The sequence below is a fragment of the Simochromis diagramma genome, unplaced genomic scaffold (genome assembly GCF_900408965.1).
Source record: "Simochromis diagramma unplaced genomic scaffold, fSimDia1.1 OVJJ01000361.1, whole genome shotgun sequence".
Taxonomy (NCBI): Eukaryota; Metazoa; Chordata; class Actinopteri; order Cichliformes; family Cichlidae; genus Simochromis; species Simochromis diagramma.
The window spans coordinates 10,940,508-10,956,730 of NW_024386860.1; the positions used below are offsets into that span (position 1 = coordinate 10,940,508).

Below are 16,223 nucleotides of genomic sequence, written 5' to 3' on the forward strand. Positions count from 1 at the left end.
GATTCCGCCCAGAGAAGCAGACACATAGCACTGTGAAGGACACATTGCCACTAGTGATGGGATTTCCGGCTCTTTTTAGAGAACCGGCTCTTTCGGCACGACTCACTAAAAAGAGCCGCCTCTTTCGGATCCCAACCGGCTCTTCAGGTTGTTTTGTTGCTTTCATTAATTTATTTTAACAACAATATAAAATTATGCACAGAAATGGGCTTCGTCCAAAGGGTGGCTATCCTCTCCCTTAGAGATAGGGTGAGAAATACGGCCATCCGGGAGGGGCTCACAGTAGAGCCACTTCTTTTCCACATCGAGAAGTAGCCAGTTGAGGTGGTTCAGGCATCTAACAAAGATGCTTCCTGGGTGAGGTGTTCCACTGGGAGGAGGCCCCAGGGCAGACCCAGGCCATCGTTTGAAAACTATGTGCCCGGAGTTTGCTGTTCTCATCGCCTCAGATATTTGAAGTTTACACAGCTACATTCTCGCCTGAAAATATGTTAAAAGTTTATTTTGCGACCCAGAAAGAGTGATAAGAGTAATATTAAAACTAAGTAGCTGCAGTAGTAGTAGCCATTGTTGGAAACTGGAATTGGCTGAGCCAATCTTGGATATGGTTTTTCAATTTTGTTGTCCAGGTGGAAAATCGGGAGAAATTGGGGAGAATCGTGGCTCCGGAAGATGTTTGGGAGGGGCACTGAAATTCTGGATTATCCCAGAAAAATCAGGAGGGTTGGCATGTATGGCCTAGCATAGCCTGTAATGTTATTATGACGGACACATTTTATGAGTGAACTTGACTTTAAGTGACTTACAGGTTTCTTCCAGGTTCTTCCTTTTTGCTGCCGTCATCCTCCTTGCGGGTCCTCGCAGCGCAGGCTTGCCGCTACTAAAACTAAACAGAGCTCCCCGAAAGGCACAGCCAATCACATTGGTCATATTTGTTACATGAGGTAGGACTCCAGTAGAGAACGTAATTTAACACTTTCTGCACCGTTAGGTGAATAAAATTTTGACAGATCTTTTTTTTTCTTTCAATCGGTTTTGTTTTCTTTACTATAAGTTATCAAATTATTGGTGGGGACAATTCAATAATCACAGGATATTGGTGGGGACATGTCCCTTCCGTGCATGCCAAATCTACGCCCTTGGTTATAACTAAGTTTAGACCACACAATCTGAGAAGAAAACTTTTAACAGAGCAGGTCAGATTCAGAGTCTCACCCTTCCTCAGACTTATAATGCCAGTGAGCTTTATATCTATGAGCAGACCTATGAGAGAAAAAAGGGACAAACTGACATCACATAACTTCCATAACTTTCTCATTTTTTCATCAAGATAGAAACAAATATTAAATAGTAAAAAGCAGTCACAGTTCACATACATTTTTTCTTCATTTGTTTCACAAGTGAAGCTAATTTTACAGGTGGTACTGGGTTATGGTATATGATAACTGTTAACTGAGCTGTGTATTTGTGTGTTTATCAGCCACATAAATTTGGGTACGTTGCACAAAAAGAGGAAATTTGTGTTTGGTTGATTTTTTCTTTGTTGTAACAATCCTTGGCAGTAAATCTTATAAACAGGCTTTCTGACTATATTTCCCCAAACATTTGTAGGCTAAGCAGCAGAGTTGAGTGTATAGATTGCGTCTATGAATAACTTGCCAAACCTTCTCTACCAAGGCCAAACAACTTATTCTGACTCAAAAATCAGCACAGAAACCTCTGACCAGCTGTGAAGTTAGTTCATGGGTGATGATATGGCCGTGGCTCTGGATCCTTTTGATCCAACTTTTTGAGTTTCATGTGTTTTAGTGATATTTTGTATAATGGTTTTAGGTTTTAGGTTATTAATTAGTTTAAAGTTAGTCTGTTTTGAGTTTCTTCTATTCCTTGTTTAGTTTCTTGTTTATTTATATGTCCTTGTGTCTCGTCTTCTGCTTCACTCTCAGTGTGTCCGTGTTGATGCGTGTTTGTTGTGGGCATCCTTGTGTCTTGTTATAAGAGTGTCTCTGCTTTCAACTAACACTTCTTCCACAACAATGGCAAAGAGGAATAGTAGAAAAACTGTGCTATAACTGACTGACCCCAGAGAGCCAATGAACTGATCTGATCCATAAACAGGTAGAATAATTGTAGCCTTGTTAGCTACAACCTGCTGAACTTACAAAGATAAGAAAAGAACAAAAAAAAGCTCAATTTGCAGCTGTAGAGAGGTGAACAATTTTATTAAACTCTATGTATAAATTGAAATAGAAAGTGTAATTTGTTACATATAAAACAATCTCATTTATTTACAATGCAATGTAAAAAATTAACAAATATTAAACTTTAATTTAATAGCTGATTTAAATTAAAATTTGTAATACCATAGTATCTGCTTTAATAAAGACAATGAAACTAAATTAAGTACATCACCAAAGTATTGACTACAGGCTGCCATTACAACAGCACAGCTTTCTGAAACCTGACTCTTCAGTTTATATGGTGTGCAATAACATCATAATCTGATGATACATCTGCTTTTTGCAGCGACATGTAGGTTCTCTCCTCCTGATGTAGGTTCACCTTTTTCTTGAATTCCTTTAATAAGAAGAAACGGAAGCCCATTATCGTCTAAAAGTCTTGACTGCATTCAAAGAGTCAAAAAAAACCATAAAATACATGTGAATAAACATACCAGAGGAACCATATGTAGGTTATGCAGAAGACATTCAAAGTGAGAGATACACAGCAACAATCCAGGGAAGAACTGTACTGTAAGAACCACAATGTTTCACACGAGCTGCTGTTAAGACAGAAGAGAACACATGCACACACATATTTTATGTATCCTATATATGTACACACACCACACACACACACAACACACCCACACGTGGGGGCTAAAAATGCTGTGGGGGGCACAGACAGATGACAGATGTAACTTCAGCTTTTTATGTAATTTTAGCGTTTCCAGGAGCCACAGCTGAGAGGGCCCAACAGCCACATGTGTCCAATGAGTTGCTGGTTGCTCTACATCTATACAGTTGTAAACATACTGCACATATTTCGTCACGTTGACTGATACATAGTCTGTAGAATGTTGTTGAGAAATTGCTGATTCAGAAATGTTTATTGTAAATATTTCCTTTGATTGGGCTATTTTTTGTTTTTTGATTTTGAAAGTACAAAATGATTTTTGCAGCGCGTGATACAATCACCATTGTCCTGAATGTGAGACTTTTCTGCTGCTGCAGTTAAAGTGCAGATGCAGTCAAGATTAAAAAAAAAAATCTGAAATGCACTTTTTTTTGTTGTTTGATACAATATTTTCCTTGCTGGAATAAAAATCAGGTTGTTTTTTTTAATTGCAGCTGTATTATCTACTGTAGTTCTATTTACATAACATACAGTAAACCATAAGTTATATTTAAACCATTTGGTAAAAATCGATATTAAAAACAATCAATTCTATTGAAAAAAAAAAGATTGTGGTTATTATTCACCCAAGTCAACAAGAATGCAAACAAACAGAAATCTATTTTCAAACTCTAATTCAAATTTCTGGAGCTCTTTTTTTTCTGGTAGAAAAGGTAATTTTTACAGAACATGTTTACAAATATATATTAAAATTTATCTACGGAGAAAACCTGATAATAATTACTAAAGTTAATGCATGCAACCTATAGCGATTTCTGACCAATGATGACTTTTAATGACTTTCAGGAATTCCAGCCTGAAACTAGACAGTTGCTCTGCACTCCGAGGGAATAAAATGGAAAGGAAAAATAAAAAGTTAATATCCGTGGTTTCTGAATATAAGTAGTACATGAAGATACAGAGGTTGTGTTAAAAATACAGGACTAAAAAAATCTGAAAATGTTAAAGTGGAAAGTGTTTAGCTGAAAAGCACAAACCATGTTTTTTTAGACAGGTTTTTATGGACTAGCAGGTTTTCTCTTTCTTCTCCATTTCCATTGTTGCTGACACATTCAACAGTGCTGTTGCCATGGTTTTTTACAGTGAGACTGACAGTGCTGTTGACTGTGTGGTTTGATACACTAGTAATGACAGAGTACTCAGTGTGGTGATTCGACAGAGGCCATGTGATGTTAGGTAAAGGAAAGCCTTCACTGATGCACACACAGGTCAAACCATCAGACTTAAGCACACATCCTGAGCCATTCTGTATCTTTGTATGCCCTGTAAACATGTAGTCAGAATCATAAAACAGGAGATGCTGTAAGCTATAATGTTAATGAACTTCAGGTTAAAATGCCATTGACTTACAAGTCACAGTTACATCAAGATATGAAGTTGGAGTTGTGTTCAGATGTTTTACTGTACAGATGTACTGCCCTGAATGTTCTGGTGTCACATTATGGACGACAAGTGTAGCTGATCCAGTGTCATTGTGCAGCTTTGTGTTAGAACCAAGATTGGACCACACAATCACAGATGGAGGAAAACTTTCAATACTGCAGGTCAAATTCAGAACATCTCCCTCCCTAACAGTTGAATTCCCAATGATTATAATTTCTTTCATGTCTGTAAGATAAAAATATACATTTTACAATCATGTTGTTTCCTTTTCAGACTCTACTGATCATCCAATAGATTTAAAAAAAACCAGATATAAACAATAACAATAAGTTACGAAGTACCCACAGTTCACATTTACTGTCAAAGTCTCCTCTGTAGTTTTTCCACATGTGAAGTTGATCTTGCAAGTGATACTGGTGTTGTGGTGTTCAGATGAGCATTAAGGTCAAAGTTGAGATGTGTCTTTGTGTGAAAGCCGCCAGATTCTCAGTCTTGAAATTAGTGCTGTTTCCTGTAATGTAAGATTCAGTCCCTCCTGCTCCTCTCCATGTCCAGGTGATTTGAGGAACAGATCCAGAGCAGAGACCAGGAGCAGTGCAGGTCAGTGTGGCCTGCTGTCCCTCTGTCAGTGTGGGAATCATTACTCTGGGCTTCTGATTAAGACCTAATGGGAAAAAAATTGCATTTATAGAAACACATCAACTATCTGAAGTTCATCTAGTAAATCAATCTGTTTTTTCAAATAAGATATTTAATGAAAATGGTTAATGGCAATCATAAGTTTTAACAGGAACTGCTGCAGTTCCTACCAGCTACCATAGAGGTCAACAATTCCCCAAAATAATGAATACTTCATTAAGGCCTTAAAAATACGAAATATGTTATTGTACATGAACAAATATCTTCTTTTTCAACGTGATTGTCCTTGAAATAGCTTTTTTCACCTTTAACAGAGACAGTTGCTCTTGGAATGAATGTGAATCCACCTTGTTTTCCATTCAGTTCACCAGTAACTCTGGGCTGATATGATCCAGAATCAGACTCTTTCAGATCATTAATGATGATGCTGCAGTTCTTTTGCCTCACATCAGGCTCCAAACGTGAGACTCGTCCTTCAAACCCAGCCTGAGCTTTTTTGTCTGTGTTTTTGTTGCTGTGAAATATTATGTCAGCTTCACTGCACCTGTGTTGAGATGCTTCACATTTGTACCAAACTATATGTTCGGGTGTAAACTCATCAGCAGTAGTGAAAGAACACGGGATCACAACACAGAGTCCAGCCTCTGCTGTTAGTTCTCGCTCACTCAGAGTAACACAGTATTTTCTATCACAGTGTTGTCGTCCCCAGGCTGAAGCAACTGTTAATGCAAAGGGAAAGATAAATATAGTGATAAAGAATATTTACTTTACAACAATAAACATGATGTCTAATTAAAGATACCACAGGAACTTTTATGTTTTCACAATCTTCTTGTTTGTGCTGTAGCCTACACAACTACTTTTTCACATTTAATAGGCTATTATATCCAGGCAATAATATATTCCTGGATGTTGATTAACAATATCTCAGGACATGTTTAACAAAAGATTAAATTAAAATGGCACACAAGCCAACAGATGGTAGCAAAGGCACAAGTTTATGATGAACTGTGGGTAATAATAAATTCTTATTATCTGGACAAATTTCAGAAAAACAGTGTTACATACATATATATAAAAAAACCAAATAGAAATATAGCAGAATTACAGTAAAGCAGAAGATACAAACCTGTGTCAGCAATGCTGCCTTTTACAGAGACAAACAGAGCCGACCAGATGAGAACAAACATGTTCGTTGCTCGAGACGTTCAGTCTCTCCCTCCACAGAATAACTTATCCAGCAGATGAAGCAAAAAAGAAACCAAAACAAAAAATACAATAAAGAAAAAGCCAACAGTTCACATCACACAGCTCAATAAAAGATGTAATATATATATATATATAATATTATATAAATGTATATTAACTGCCAAATAAGGGGACAGCATTACCAGCATCACCAGTGTGTGTGTCATGGCTACTGAACGGACCCACGCGCAGACAGTTCTTTCAAGGAAACAAAAGAGGGGATTTATTTACAACAGGGATCACCTTAGTGCAAAATGTATGTACAGTGAGTTGGGAGGGGGTCCAGGGCTCCAGGGAGAGAAGGGGGGGGGGGAATCCACACACACGCTTCCTCTTCCACTCAGTCACCGCCACCGCTCCTCCGCACACACGCACTCCTCTTCAGCCGCACTCGCTCCAACACTCCACACACTGCCCCACTCGGACAGGTCCGGTGATTCGGTCCAGAATCTACAGACAGAAGGTCAAGGTTAGTTCCACAACATAAAACACGTGTAAGCGATTCTTCTTTGAATATGCCGCGAGCACGAACTCAGGTGGTTCGACGTTCCAGCGGTGAGCTGCTCTGTGCCACTGCCTTAAATAGCAGCTGGGGAAATCAGCCAGATCAGCCGCAGGTGGACACCATCCACAGGGGTGCGTGGGCCAGGAGTGAGAGCCCGTAATGAGCTCCACCCAGGCAGAGAGGAGGAGGAGAGACAAAAAAACTAAAACTAATCAACAACAAAACCTGTAGCCAGCGTGGGCCAACCAGAGAGACACGGGGACCGTGACAGTGTGAATGGGTGGATGACTGGATGTGTAAAGCGCTATACAAATACAGGCCATTTACAGCATTAGGTCACTCATAATATTTGATTAATAAATAATGGTCTTATTCACCATCACTGCTACAGATGTGAAAAAGTCTTTACAATTCTTCTTTTAAAAAGACTTTTTGAAACTCATTAAAATTTATTTTTACCTGTTTTGGTTTGTTCTTCAAACTTCTCTTCTCACTGATGTCTGGTGACTCTCTAAACTGAAGTTTTTCATCCTCATCGCTCTTTTCTTTTTCTTCCTCCTTCTTGCAAAATGATTTCAGGAAGTTTCTCAGTAAACCACTCAACTTTACAGACTGACGTTCAAGTTCCTCTGTATGCTATATATAATTATAACAATTTACCTTTTTAAAACATAATGCTATCTTGAGATTTAAAGATTGCAGTAATGGTGCTCCAACAAGTTCTATATATTCATATAGCATCAAATCATCATCATTCACCACATGGCCCTTATCACTGTGAGGTAAAGTCCGCACAAGATTAGAGTGAAAACATAACTTGTATATGACATTCAGCTTATCTTTACATTACTTCAACATCATACCACCAATACAACATCATTTTATTGCTATTTAAATGTTTTCTTATGTACTCATTAAAAAATGTTCCTTGAGACAGATTGAGTGCATTAAAGAACTTAAGAATTTAAATAAACTTCCCCTCTCTCATTCCCCTTATTTCTGCATATTTAGTCATATTTCATGTCCAAATATGCAGAAGTGTTTGCTGCCTCTCTGCAAACACATCTGCATATTTAAGCTTCTTATGTATCCATTTATATTTTCACACCATCTCAGCTGGTCTTAGTATTGCTATTGCTAACTCATTTTAATATTGTTATAGCAATGCACTGCTCTGCACTTGTATTTGTGAAAATTATTTTTAACCATTTAAAATAAGATCAGTGCAGCAGTTTGTTGTATGTGTGAGTCTACATAGCTGGACCCAGAGGATTGTGATCACCAACATTATATATGTCATAAAAAATTATCTTCAGTCTTTTTCGCATTACTGACTTTCTTCTGAATTTGATGCCTGCCTTCACACAATTCTACGATTTAAGCTGAGACAGACTGTTTTGACCTGAAACACTGAGTCATATGTATTAGAAATGAATGATATTTCCCAGATATCAAATTTCAACAACTTAATTGATTTGTTAAAAGCAGCTAGTTATTATTTTTTAAAATGTTCATAAATACCACGCATTTATTCATCCATCAATCCATTCTCATACCCCTTACCTGGGCGGGAGCAATAAAACATATTTAGTCTTGAGCGTTATTGTTCTTGTTATGGCCCTAGCAGGGCATCCAGATTGCCCTTGTGTGGGTGTGTCCTGCCACCTCTCCTGCCTTAGGTCCCATCTTTTTTGTACAGCTGACTCCCATCAGCAGTTAGAAGTACTTAAGGCCAGAGAAAGGTGAGCTCTAGTGCCAGAGAGCCTTGTTGGTTTGTAACTAGTGAGCTGTGTGTATGGTGATTGATTGCTCCTGCTCTGTGGAGAGGAGTGTGTCTTTCATGACTAATCCTTTTGTACTTTTCAGTTTACTGACCAACACCTGAGTTTTGTTGTTTTCTTTCCTTAAAGGGTGATAGCAGCTTGTCTGTCTCTGTGTTTAGTTATTAAGTTAGTTTAAACTAAGTATGTAATAGAAAAAAGCATCATCATCATCATCATCATCAATACTGGTTACTGTTAATATCTAGTAACAGTTATTAAGAGACTGAAGGCTTTCTGGATCAGACCCGCAGTGCTGTACAAAAACTAACAGCTGGCATATGTCTGAAGTGTGGATCAGTTCAAACACCAATTGATCTGTGTATCTGTGTCCATCAGGTACTTAAGTATCTATTTAGTAGAGCATTTCTTGTTTGTAACAATCCTGAAGAACTCAATGGTTTAAACTGATGTTTTACTCATCAGTACTATAAACTTGCATGCTGAAACTGCAAATATGGTGTTAAGAAGTGGGTCTCAGAACAAAATGGCCACAGTACAAGAAAAGAAGAAGTTCTAACAGTGACCAATAGAGAACCAATAGAAATTCATCACGTTTATTCCATCACAAGGTTTATTTTTCTTTCGAAGCAGACAAATGCCTAAAGGTGTAGTTCTTGCATCTTCCAGAGAAAGACTTTCCCCCCATGTTAATAGGTCTTGCATTAGTAGGGATTGTATTTCCACATCAGATCCTTGGAATTTAACTCTCAAGCTCTTCCTCTCTAGGTCTTGAAGAATGTTATCTGGTTGGCCAACTCCTAATTACAGAGTAAGCTTTCCTCCTTAAACTTCCATAATATACAGGTCCAGCAAACTAACAGGTTCCTATTCTGTTGTATCAAAACAAATCCACAATAATCCTAATTAAATTGAATCCTTCTTCTGGTCAAATTGAATTATTATAAAAGCAAAACCATTCGGGCCATGTTATAGCCATTTTCCTTTAAAATATCCCTATCTGTCACTGGAGTCGGCTGCTGCAACCAGCTGCAACTGTGTCATGCAGCCGCTCACTTTCCTGCTTTCTCTTCCAAATTCATCCTTTCTCTCCCTTTAACAGAGAAGGGCCAAAATCTACACCAGTCAACTACTCTCAACTCCAAATAGATGGCAGCTGAACTAGACTGAATTCTCCTTCCCACATGTGTGTGGCTGATATCTTACACAAACATAAACGAAAACAAGAGCATGCAATAACTGAACAGGAACCCATTTTTATGGGATACTCTATATACATATACATAGCAGTAATCTGAATATTAAATTGTATCATTTGTGAAAAACTGAATATTGACAAGGTGAAACAGCTGTGGAGCTCAAGCAGTCTAAGATTTAAGCTGAGCCAGACTGTTTTGACTGAGTCATATTTATTAGAAATGAATGATACTTCCTAAATATAACATTTTATCAACTTAATGGATTTATTAAAAAAAGGTAGTCATTATTTTTCAAAATGTTCATAAAAAAGCTTAAAATACACATATTCATTCATCCATCCATTCTCTTACACTAATCCTTATCAGGGTCCCAGGCGCCCTGTGGGGGGTGGCAATAAAACATATTTAGTGTTGAACTATATTGTTCTCAAGAGGTTTTAAACCAAGTAAATAATAGAAAAAAATTGTCATTTTTATCGATCAATACTCTGGGATTGTTTGGGGACTTTTGTCATTAGCATTAGAACTACTGAAGCTAGTTATATCAAAAGTTTTAAATGGATTATTGGTATAGAACAAATGATTCGGTCAACCTGATGATGGTGCCGGATAAAAACTGAAAAAGAAAATAAATGATCTTATGCAAAAGAGGAAAGAAATGCATTTATTCTGGAGGAATACAAAACACAATACATCGTGTAAAAGGGCATTTTGTGAAAACACAAAAAGAAAATTCCAAAGGTTATTTGGCACACTTTGGCTACACACTTTCAAATATATTTAACCAGACAATGTCAGTGTTGGCCATCTGCCAAATGGAAACTTAAACCGTTAAAAATCTGCAAAATACATCAAGAATAGAGTCAAGAAAAAGATAAGCCACTATATTTACTGCTACTACTAAATGTCACTGGGCAAGATTTTATAGTAAAGCAGTATAGGTATCTAAAATTTGCTAAACCATAACATTTTTCTAATATTTGTAATCCTTAAACTACTGCAGAGCACGATATTCAAAGCTAACATTCTGTAAGATTTGATTTATTAATATTTGTGAAGTTTACAGTATAGAGAAAATTGTCCTACACTTAGTTATTCCAACACAAAATGGAAATCCATCCATCCATCAATCCATCCATTACATCTGAAGAGATCAATATTTATCCTTAGCAACTATACAAAAGATTTCCTCAAATATCAGCTGTTATGTCATTCACAGTGGAGTACACTGCCTCATCTTCCTCGTCCTTCTTTTCTGTTTCACAATGTTTCATCTCCCCCTCCAACATTTTACCGTCGTCTCCACCATCATCTTCTTGTTCTTTTTTTATTACCTTCTTAATTTCAGCGTACTCCGTCTTTGTGCTTTCTCGCATCCTTGCTGCCTTTCTGCCGCTGTGTGTTTTTAACAGGGAAAGATCAATGGTGGCATATTTCACTTCGTTTGTCCCACTGTTTGAGTTCAGGGTCTGGTTGTTTTGTAATGCTTGAGCATCATGTATCTGTTAGGCACAAAGTAAATAGTTTCAGTCATTTATCAGCTACAGGCAGCCAAACATTGTGAATACTATCGATTTATCTTGTATATAGTCTTTCATGCTTCAAAGGGTTTGAGTTCTCATTGGGTGGCCTGAAAATTAGCTTTACACAAGAAAGGAACTTTGCATTACTTTAATTCTGGTTTCCATTTGTGTATTTGTTTATTTATTTTATTATATGTTTGTTGTATCATGAATATTAAAGATCAAAGTTTTACTGTGACAGAAAGTTGAGATGTCTCATATTTTAAGTCAAACCATCCTATTTGCATGGTTTCTCTCTCCATCTGTCCCTTACTGCATTGCGCTGGAGTACACCTGAGAATTGCCAGGCTGTGTTAAACACCGCCTAGCAGAATAAAGGTGGCGACACTGGATTACCAGCAGCAATGAGACTTCCACCATATGTATGTGAGATATTTGTGCTGAAACTCATTTAAACTATTTGAAGAGTTATATCAAAAAAGACAAATTAACATAAATACCAGTGGATCATCTGGACGTGTCAGCATCACAAAAGTGTCATTCAAATGTCCAGAACTCGTCATTTCTTTCCTGTAGAAAAGGGCATATTTACAGAAACAATGCTGAAATGAATGTTAAATTGAATCTACAGAGAAACCTTAGTAATAACTACAAAAATAAATTCTGTACCTGTAACACTTTTTGGCCAAAAAGCAAACACTTGATGAAAGAACTGCACCAATCAAAAATGCAATGATAATTTCCAGAAATCGCCACCTAAGACCCGATGACGGCTCTGCAATCAAAGAAAACAACATGATAAAACCTGTTAACTCACATTTGCCATTGAATTATATACAGTACACCTAATGGCTAGTCTAATGATTGTCTTAATTACATAGGTCATAGATTACATGGGTCCAAAAATGGTAGTAAAAATGTCAAGTGGTTAAAAATGTTACAGAAAGGGTTTTAATTTAAAACAACAGCAACAACCAAACAAAACTTACCATCTTTTTTGGACAAGTTGTTATTGATCAGCAGGTTCTCTCTTACTTCTCCATTTCCATTGTTGCTAACACATTCAACAGTGCTGTTGCCATGGTTTTTTACAGTTACACTGACAGTGCTGTTGACTGTGTGGTTTGATACACTAGTAATGACAGAGTACTCAGTGTGGTGATTCAACAGAGGCCATTTGATGTTAGGTAAAGGAAAGCCTTCACTGATGCACACACAGGTCAAACCCTCAGACTGAAGCACACATCCTGAGCCATTCTGTATCTTTGTATGCCCTGTAAACATGTAGTCAGAATCATAAAACAGGACACGCTGCAAGCTATAATGTTAATGAACTTCAGGTTAAAAATACATGCCATCTACTTACAAGTCACAGTTACATCAACATATGAATTCAGAGTTGTGTCCAGATGTTTTAGTGTACAGATGTACTGCCCTGAATGTTCTGATGTTACATTATGGATGACAAGTGTAGCTGATCCAGTGTCATTGTGCAGCTTTGTGTTAGAACTAAGTTTATACCACACAATCACAGATGGAGGAAAACTTTCAGCACTGCAGGTCAGATTCAGAACATCTCCCTCCTTAACAGTTGTATTCCCAATGATCTGAGCAGCCCTGCTATTTGTAAAATACATTTCAGTGATTTCAATGGTATATTTAAGGAGAGGGCAAGTTACACCGACATGTAATAATTCAACAAAAAAAAATGAAAGAAAAGAATGATAAAAACGCGAGTTTAATAAATGCAAAGTGTAAAATGCCACAAATGCCATTAAAATGCAAATTACAATTTGGTCACCGTAAATTATCATAATAGGTTTCAAAAGGCTCTTAATACATTTCCTCTTACTTCCCCTGTATAGTGCAGTCTACAGTGTTCCTCTTTCTGAATAAAGTTTTACTCTGCATCAATATATAAAAGATGTGGCCACTGCTAAAAATGTTCTGCTTAAAAGCAAAAAATTTGTGTACTTACATATCACTGTGACACTGATATCCTTCTTCAGGGAATTGTCCATATATGTAACTGCACAGATGTACTGTCCAGAATGTTCTGCTGTTGCATTAGAGATGACAAGTGTAGCTGATCCAGTGTCATTGTGCAGGTTTGTGTCAGAACCGAGTTTAGACCACACAATCACAGATGGAGGAAAACTTTCAACACTGCAGGTCAGATTAAGAACATCTCCCTCCTTAACGGTTGTAACACCACTGATTGTAATTTCTTTCTTATCTGTGAGATAAAAATATACATTTTACAATCATGTTGTTTCCTTTTCAGACTCTACTGATCATCCAATAGATTTCAAATAAATAAATAGATATAAACAATAACAATAGGTTACGAAGTACCCACAGTTCACATTTACTGTCAAAGTCTCCTCTGTAGTTTTTCCACATGTGAAGTTGATCTTGCAAGTGATACTGGTGTTGTGGTGTTCAGATGAAGCGTTAAAGGTCAAAGTTGAGATGTGTCTTTGTGTGAAATCCACCAGATTCTCAGTCTTGAAATTAGTGCTGTTTCCTGTAATGTAAGATTCAGTCCCTCCTGCTCCTCTCCATGTCCAGGTGATTTGAGGAACAGATCCAGAGCAGAGACCAGGAGCAGTGCAGGTCAGTGTGGCCTGCTGTCCCTCTGTCAGTGTGGGAATCATTACTCTGGGCTTCAGATTAAGACCTAATAGAAAAAAATTGCATTTATAGAAACACATCAACTATCTGAAGTTCATCAAGTACGTCAATCTGTTTTTTCAAATAAGATATTTAATGAAAATGGTTAATGGCAATCATAAGTTTTAACAGGAACTGCTGCAGTTCCTACCAGCTACCATAGAGGTCAACAATTCCCCAAAATAATGAATACTTCATTAAGGCCTTAAAAATACTAAATATGTTATTGTACATGAACAAATATCTTCTTTTTCAACATGATTGTCCTTGAAATAGCTTTTTTCACCTTTAACTGAGACAGTTACTCTTGGAATGAATGTGAATCCATTTTGTTTTCCATTCAGTTCACCAGTAACTCTGAACTGATATGATCCAGAATCAGACTCTTTCAGATCATTAATGATGATGCTGCAGTTTTTTTGAGTCACGTCAGGCTCCAAACGTGAGACTCGTCCTTCAAACTCAGCCTGAGCTTTTTTCTCAGTGTTGTTGTTGCTGTGAAATATTATGTCAGCTTCACGGCAACTGTGTTGAGATGCTTCACATTTGTACCAAACTATATGTTTGGGTGTAAAGCCAACAGCAGTAGTGAAAGAACACGGGATCACAACACAGAGTCCAGCCTCTGCTGTTAGTTCTCGCTCAGTGAGATTAAGACAGTATCCTTTGTTGTAACAGTGTTGTTGCGCCAAGGCAGAGGCACCTGTTAATGCAAAGGGAAAGATAAATATAGTGATAAAGAATATTTACTTTACAACAATAAACATGATGTCTAATTAAAGATATTGAAGTAACTTTTATCTTTTACACGGGCTGCTTGTTTGTGCTGTACTCCACAACTACTATAATGTTCTCATTTCACAGCTTATTATATCCAGGCTATGGAATCTCCCTGGATGTGCATCAACAATATCTCAGAACACGTTTAACAAAACATTAAATTAAAATGGCACACGAGCCAATAGATGATAGTAAAGGCACAAATTTATGATGAACTGTGGGTAATAAAAAATTCTTATCATCTGGATACATTTCAGAAAAAGAGTGTTACATGCAAATATTTTAAAAAGTCAAATACAAATATAGCAGAATTACAGGACAAGATACAAACCTGTGTCAGCAATGCTGCCTTTTACAGAGACAAACAGAGCCGACCAGATGAGAACAAACATGTTCGTTGCTCGAGACGTTCAGTCTCTCCCTCCACAGAATAACTTATCCAGCCGATGAAGCAAAAAAGAAATCAAAACAAAAAATACAATAAAGAAAAAGCCAACAGTTCACATCACACATCAAAAGAAAGATGTATAATATATATAATAGAATATAAATGTATATTAACTGCCAAATAAGAGGACAGCCTTGTAATATTTGATTAATAAATAATGGTCTTATTCACCATCACTGCTACAGATGTGAAAAAGTCTTTACAATTCTTCTTTTAAAAAGATTTTTTCAGCCACATTCAATTTTATTTTTACCTGTTTTACTTTGTTCTTCAAAACTTCTCTTCTCACTGATGTCTGCTCACTCTCTAAACTGAAGTTTTTCATCCTCATCGCTCTTTTCTTTTTCTTCCTCCTTCTTGCAAAATGATTTCAGGAAGTTTCTCAGTAAACCACTAAACTTTACAGACTGACGTTCAAGTTCCTCTGTATGCTATATATAATTATAACATTGTTTATTAAATAATTTACCTTTTTAAAACATAATGGTATCTTATTTTAACATTCCAATAATGATGCTCCAACAAGTTTTATATTTTCATATCAGAATCAGAATCGGGATCAGAAGACTTTATTTATCTCCAAGGGGCAATTAACAGACAACCGAGCAGCATACGTGGAAGATACGGACAATAAGAACAGGCAATAGAAGTGAAATAATAAATACACAGAATATACAGTTTTAAAATTACACAGTTTTAAAATTAAAGTGACTGAAGGTGAATAAATAACCGCAAGTGACTAAAAGTGAATAAAGTGTCAGTAGTGTAAGAAGAATGTAGTTTATGTTTCTGGTGTGGGAAATGTTTTTATCGGCTGGAGTTAAAAAGCAGAGTGGCTTTGAGGACAAAGGTGGCTCTCCCTCTCTCAGTATTTCCTGCAGAGGGGAGCCATTGAGATGCTGGGTGAAGAATGTGAGAGGGGTCGTTGATGATTTTGGCTGCCTGTCTAAGGGCCTGTTGGCTGAAAACCTGTGCCAGAGTTCTGACAGGCAGTCCAATGATTTTAGAGCACACTGATGGAGCGTGCTGCAGTCTGTTCCTGTTCTGAAGGCTGAGGGAGTGGAACCAGCAGGTGATGGAGAAGGTCATGATGCTTTCCAGGAAGGCATAGTAAAAAGTCATCATGAT

The 16,223-nt window shown here is 37.1% G+C and overlaps 3 protein-coding genes across 4 annotated transcripts in view; all 3 read right to left on the reverse strand.

Moving 5' to 3' along the window:
* The window catches only part of LOC120732721 (sialic acid-binding Ig-like lectin 11), a 20,448-nt gene extending 15,721 nt beyond the window's left edge, over positions 1 to 4,727 (reverse strand). The window contains exon 1 of the mRNA XM_040030506.1: positions 4,645 to 4,727. The gene's annotated coding sequence lies outside the window, so the exon portion shown is untranslated. The remainder of the gene's footprint in view (positions 1 to 4,644) is intronic.
* LOC120733048 (sialic acid-binding Ig-like lectin 14) lies at positions 4,728 to 6,834 on the reverse strand. The gene is made up of 5 exons (XM_040031043.1): positions 6,719 to 6,834; positions 6,330 to 6,636; positions 6,068 to 6,170; positions 5,244 to 5,657; positions 4,728 to 4,963 (listed from the first exon to the last, which is right to left on the reverse strand). The coding sequence occupies exons 3-5, from the start codon at positions 6,126 to 6,128 to the stop codon at positions 4,728 to 4,730; spliced, it is 711 nt and encodes a 236-aa protein (XP_039886977.1). The 5' UTR covers positions 6,129 to 6,170; positions 6,330 to 6,636; positions 6,719 to 6,834.
* Positions 6,835 to 10,339: 3,505 nt separating this feature from the next.
* Positions 10,340 to 15,421, reverse strand: LOC120732726 (sialic acid-binding Ig-like lectin 5). 2 transcript variants are annotated; one of them, XM_040030514.1, is made up of 10 exons: positions 15,267 to 15,421; positions 14,979 to 15,081; positions 14,154 to 14,570; positions 13,554 to 13,874; positions 13,169 to 13,430; positions 12,561 to 12,814; positions 12,184 to 12,468; positions 11,864 to 11,969; positions 11,695 to 11,764; positions 10,340 to 11,173 (listed from the first exon to the last, which is right to left on the reverse strand). In XM_040030514.1, exons 2-10 carry the CDS (start codon positions 15,037 to 15,039, stop codon positions 10,862 to 10,864), a joined length of 2,088 nt encoding a protein of 695 aa, XP_039886448.1. In that variant the 5' UTR covers positions 15,040 to 15,081; positions 15,267 to 15,421; the 3' UTR covers positions 10,340 to 10,861. The 2 variants fall into 2 exon arrangements, with proteins under 2 accessions (XP_039886448.1, XP_039886449.1); XM_040030515.1 differs by lacking the exon at positions 12,561 to 12,814 and having other exon boundaries at positions 13,173 to 13,430.
* Between the last annotated feature and the right edge of the window lie 802 nt (positions 15,422 to 16,223).

Bases quoted from the DNA above. Each gene is read 5' to 3' on its own strand.
- LOC120733048 (XM_040031043.1), bottom strand. From the start codon at position 6,128: ATGTTTGTTCTCATCTGGTCGGCTCTGTTTGTCTCTGTAAAAGGCAGC. The intron at 5,658-6,067 runs GTTTGTATCTTC...TTGCATTAACAG, and splicing joins AGGCAGCATTGCTGACACAG to TTGCTTCAGCCTGGGGACGA. The intron at 4,964-5,243 runs GTGAAAAAAGCT...TTTTCCCATTAG, and splicing joins AGCAACTGTCTCTGTTAAAG to GTCTTAATCAGAAGCCCAGA.
- LOC120732726 (XM_040030514.1), bottom strand. From the start codon at position 15,039: ATGTTTGTTCTCATCTGGTCGGCTCTGTTTGTCTCTGTAAAAGGCAGC. The intron at 13,431-13,553 runs GTGGGTACTTCG...TTTATCTCACAG, and splicing joins TTTGACAGTAAATGTGAACT to ATAAGAAAGAAATTACAATC. The intron at 11,765-11,863 runs GTACAGAATTTA...CCTTTTCTACAG, and splicing joins TTGGCCAAAAAGTGTTACAG to GAAAGAAATGACGAGTTCTG.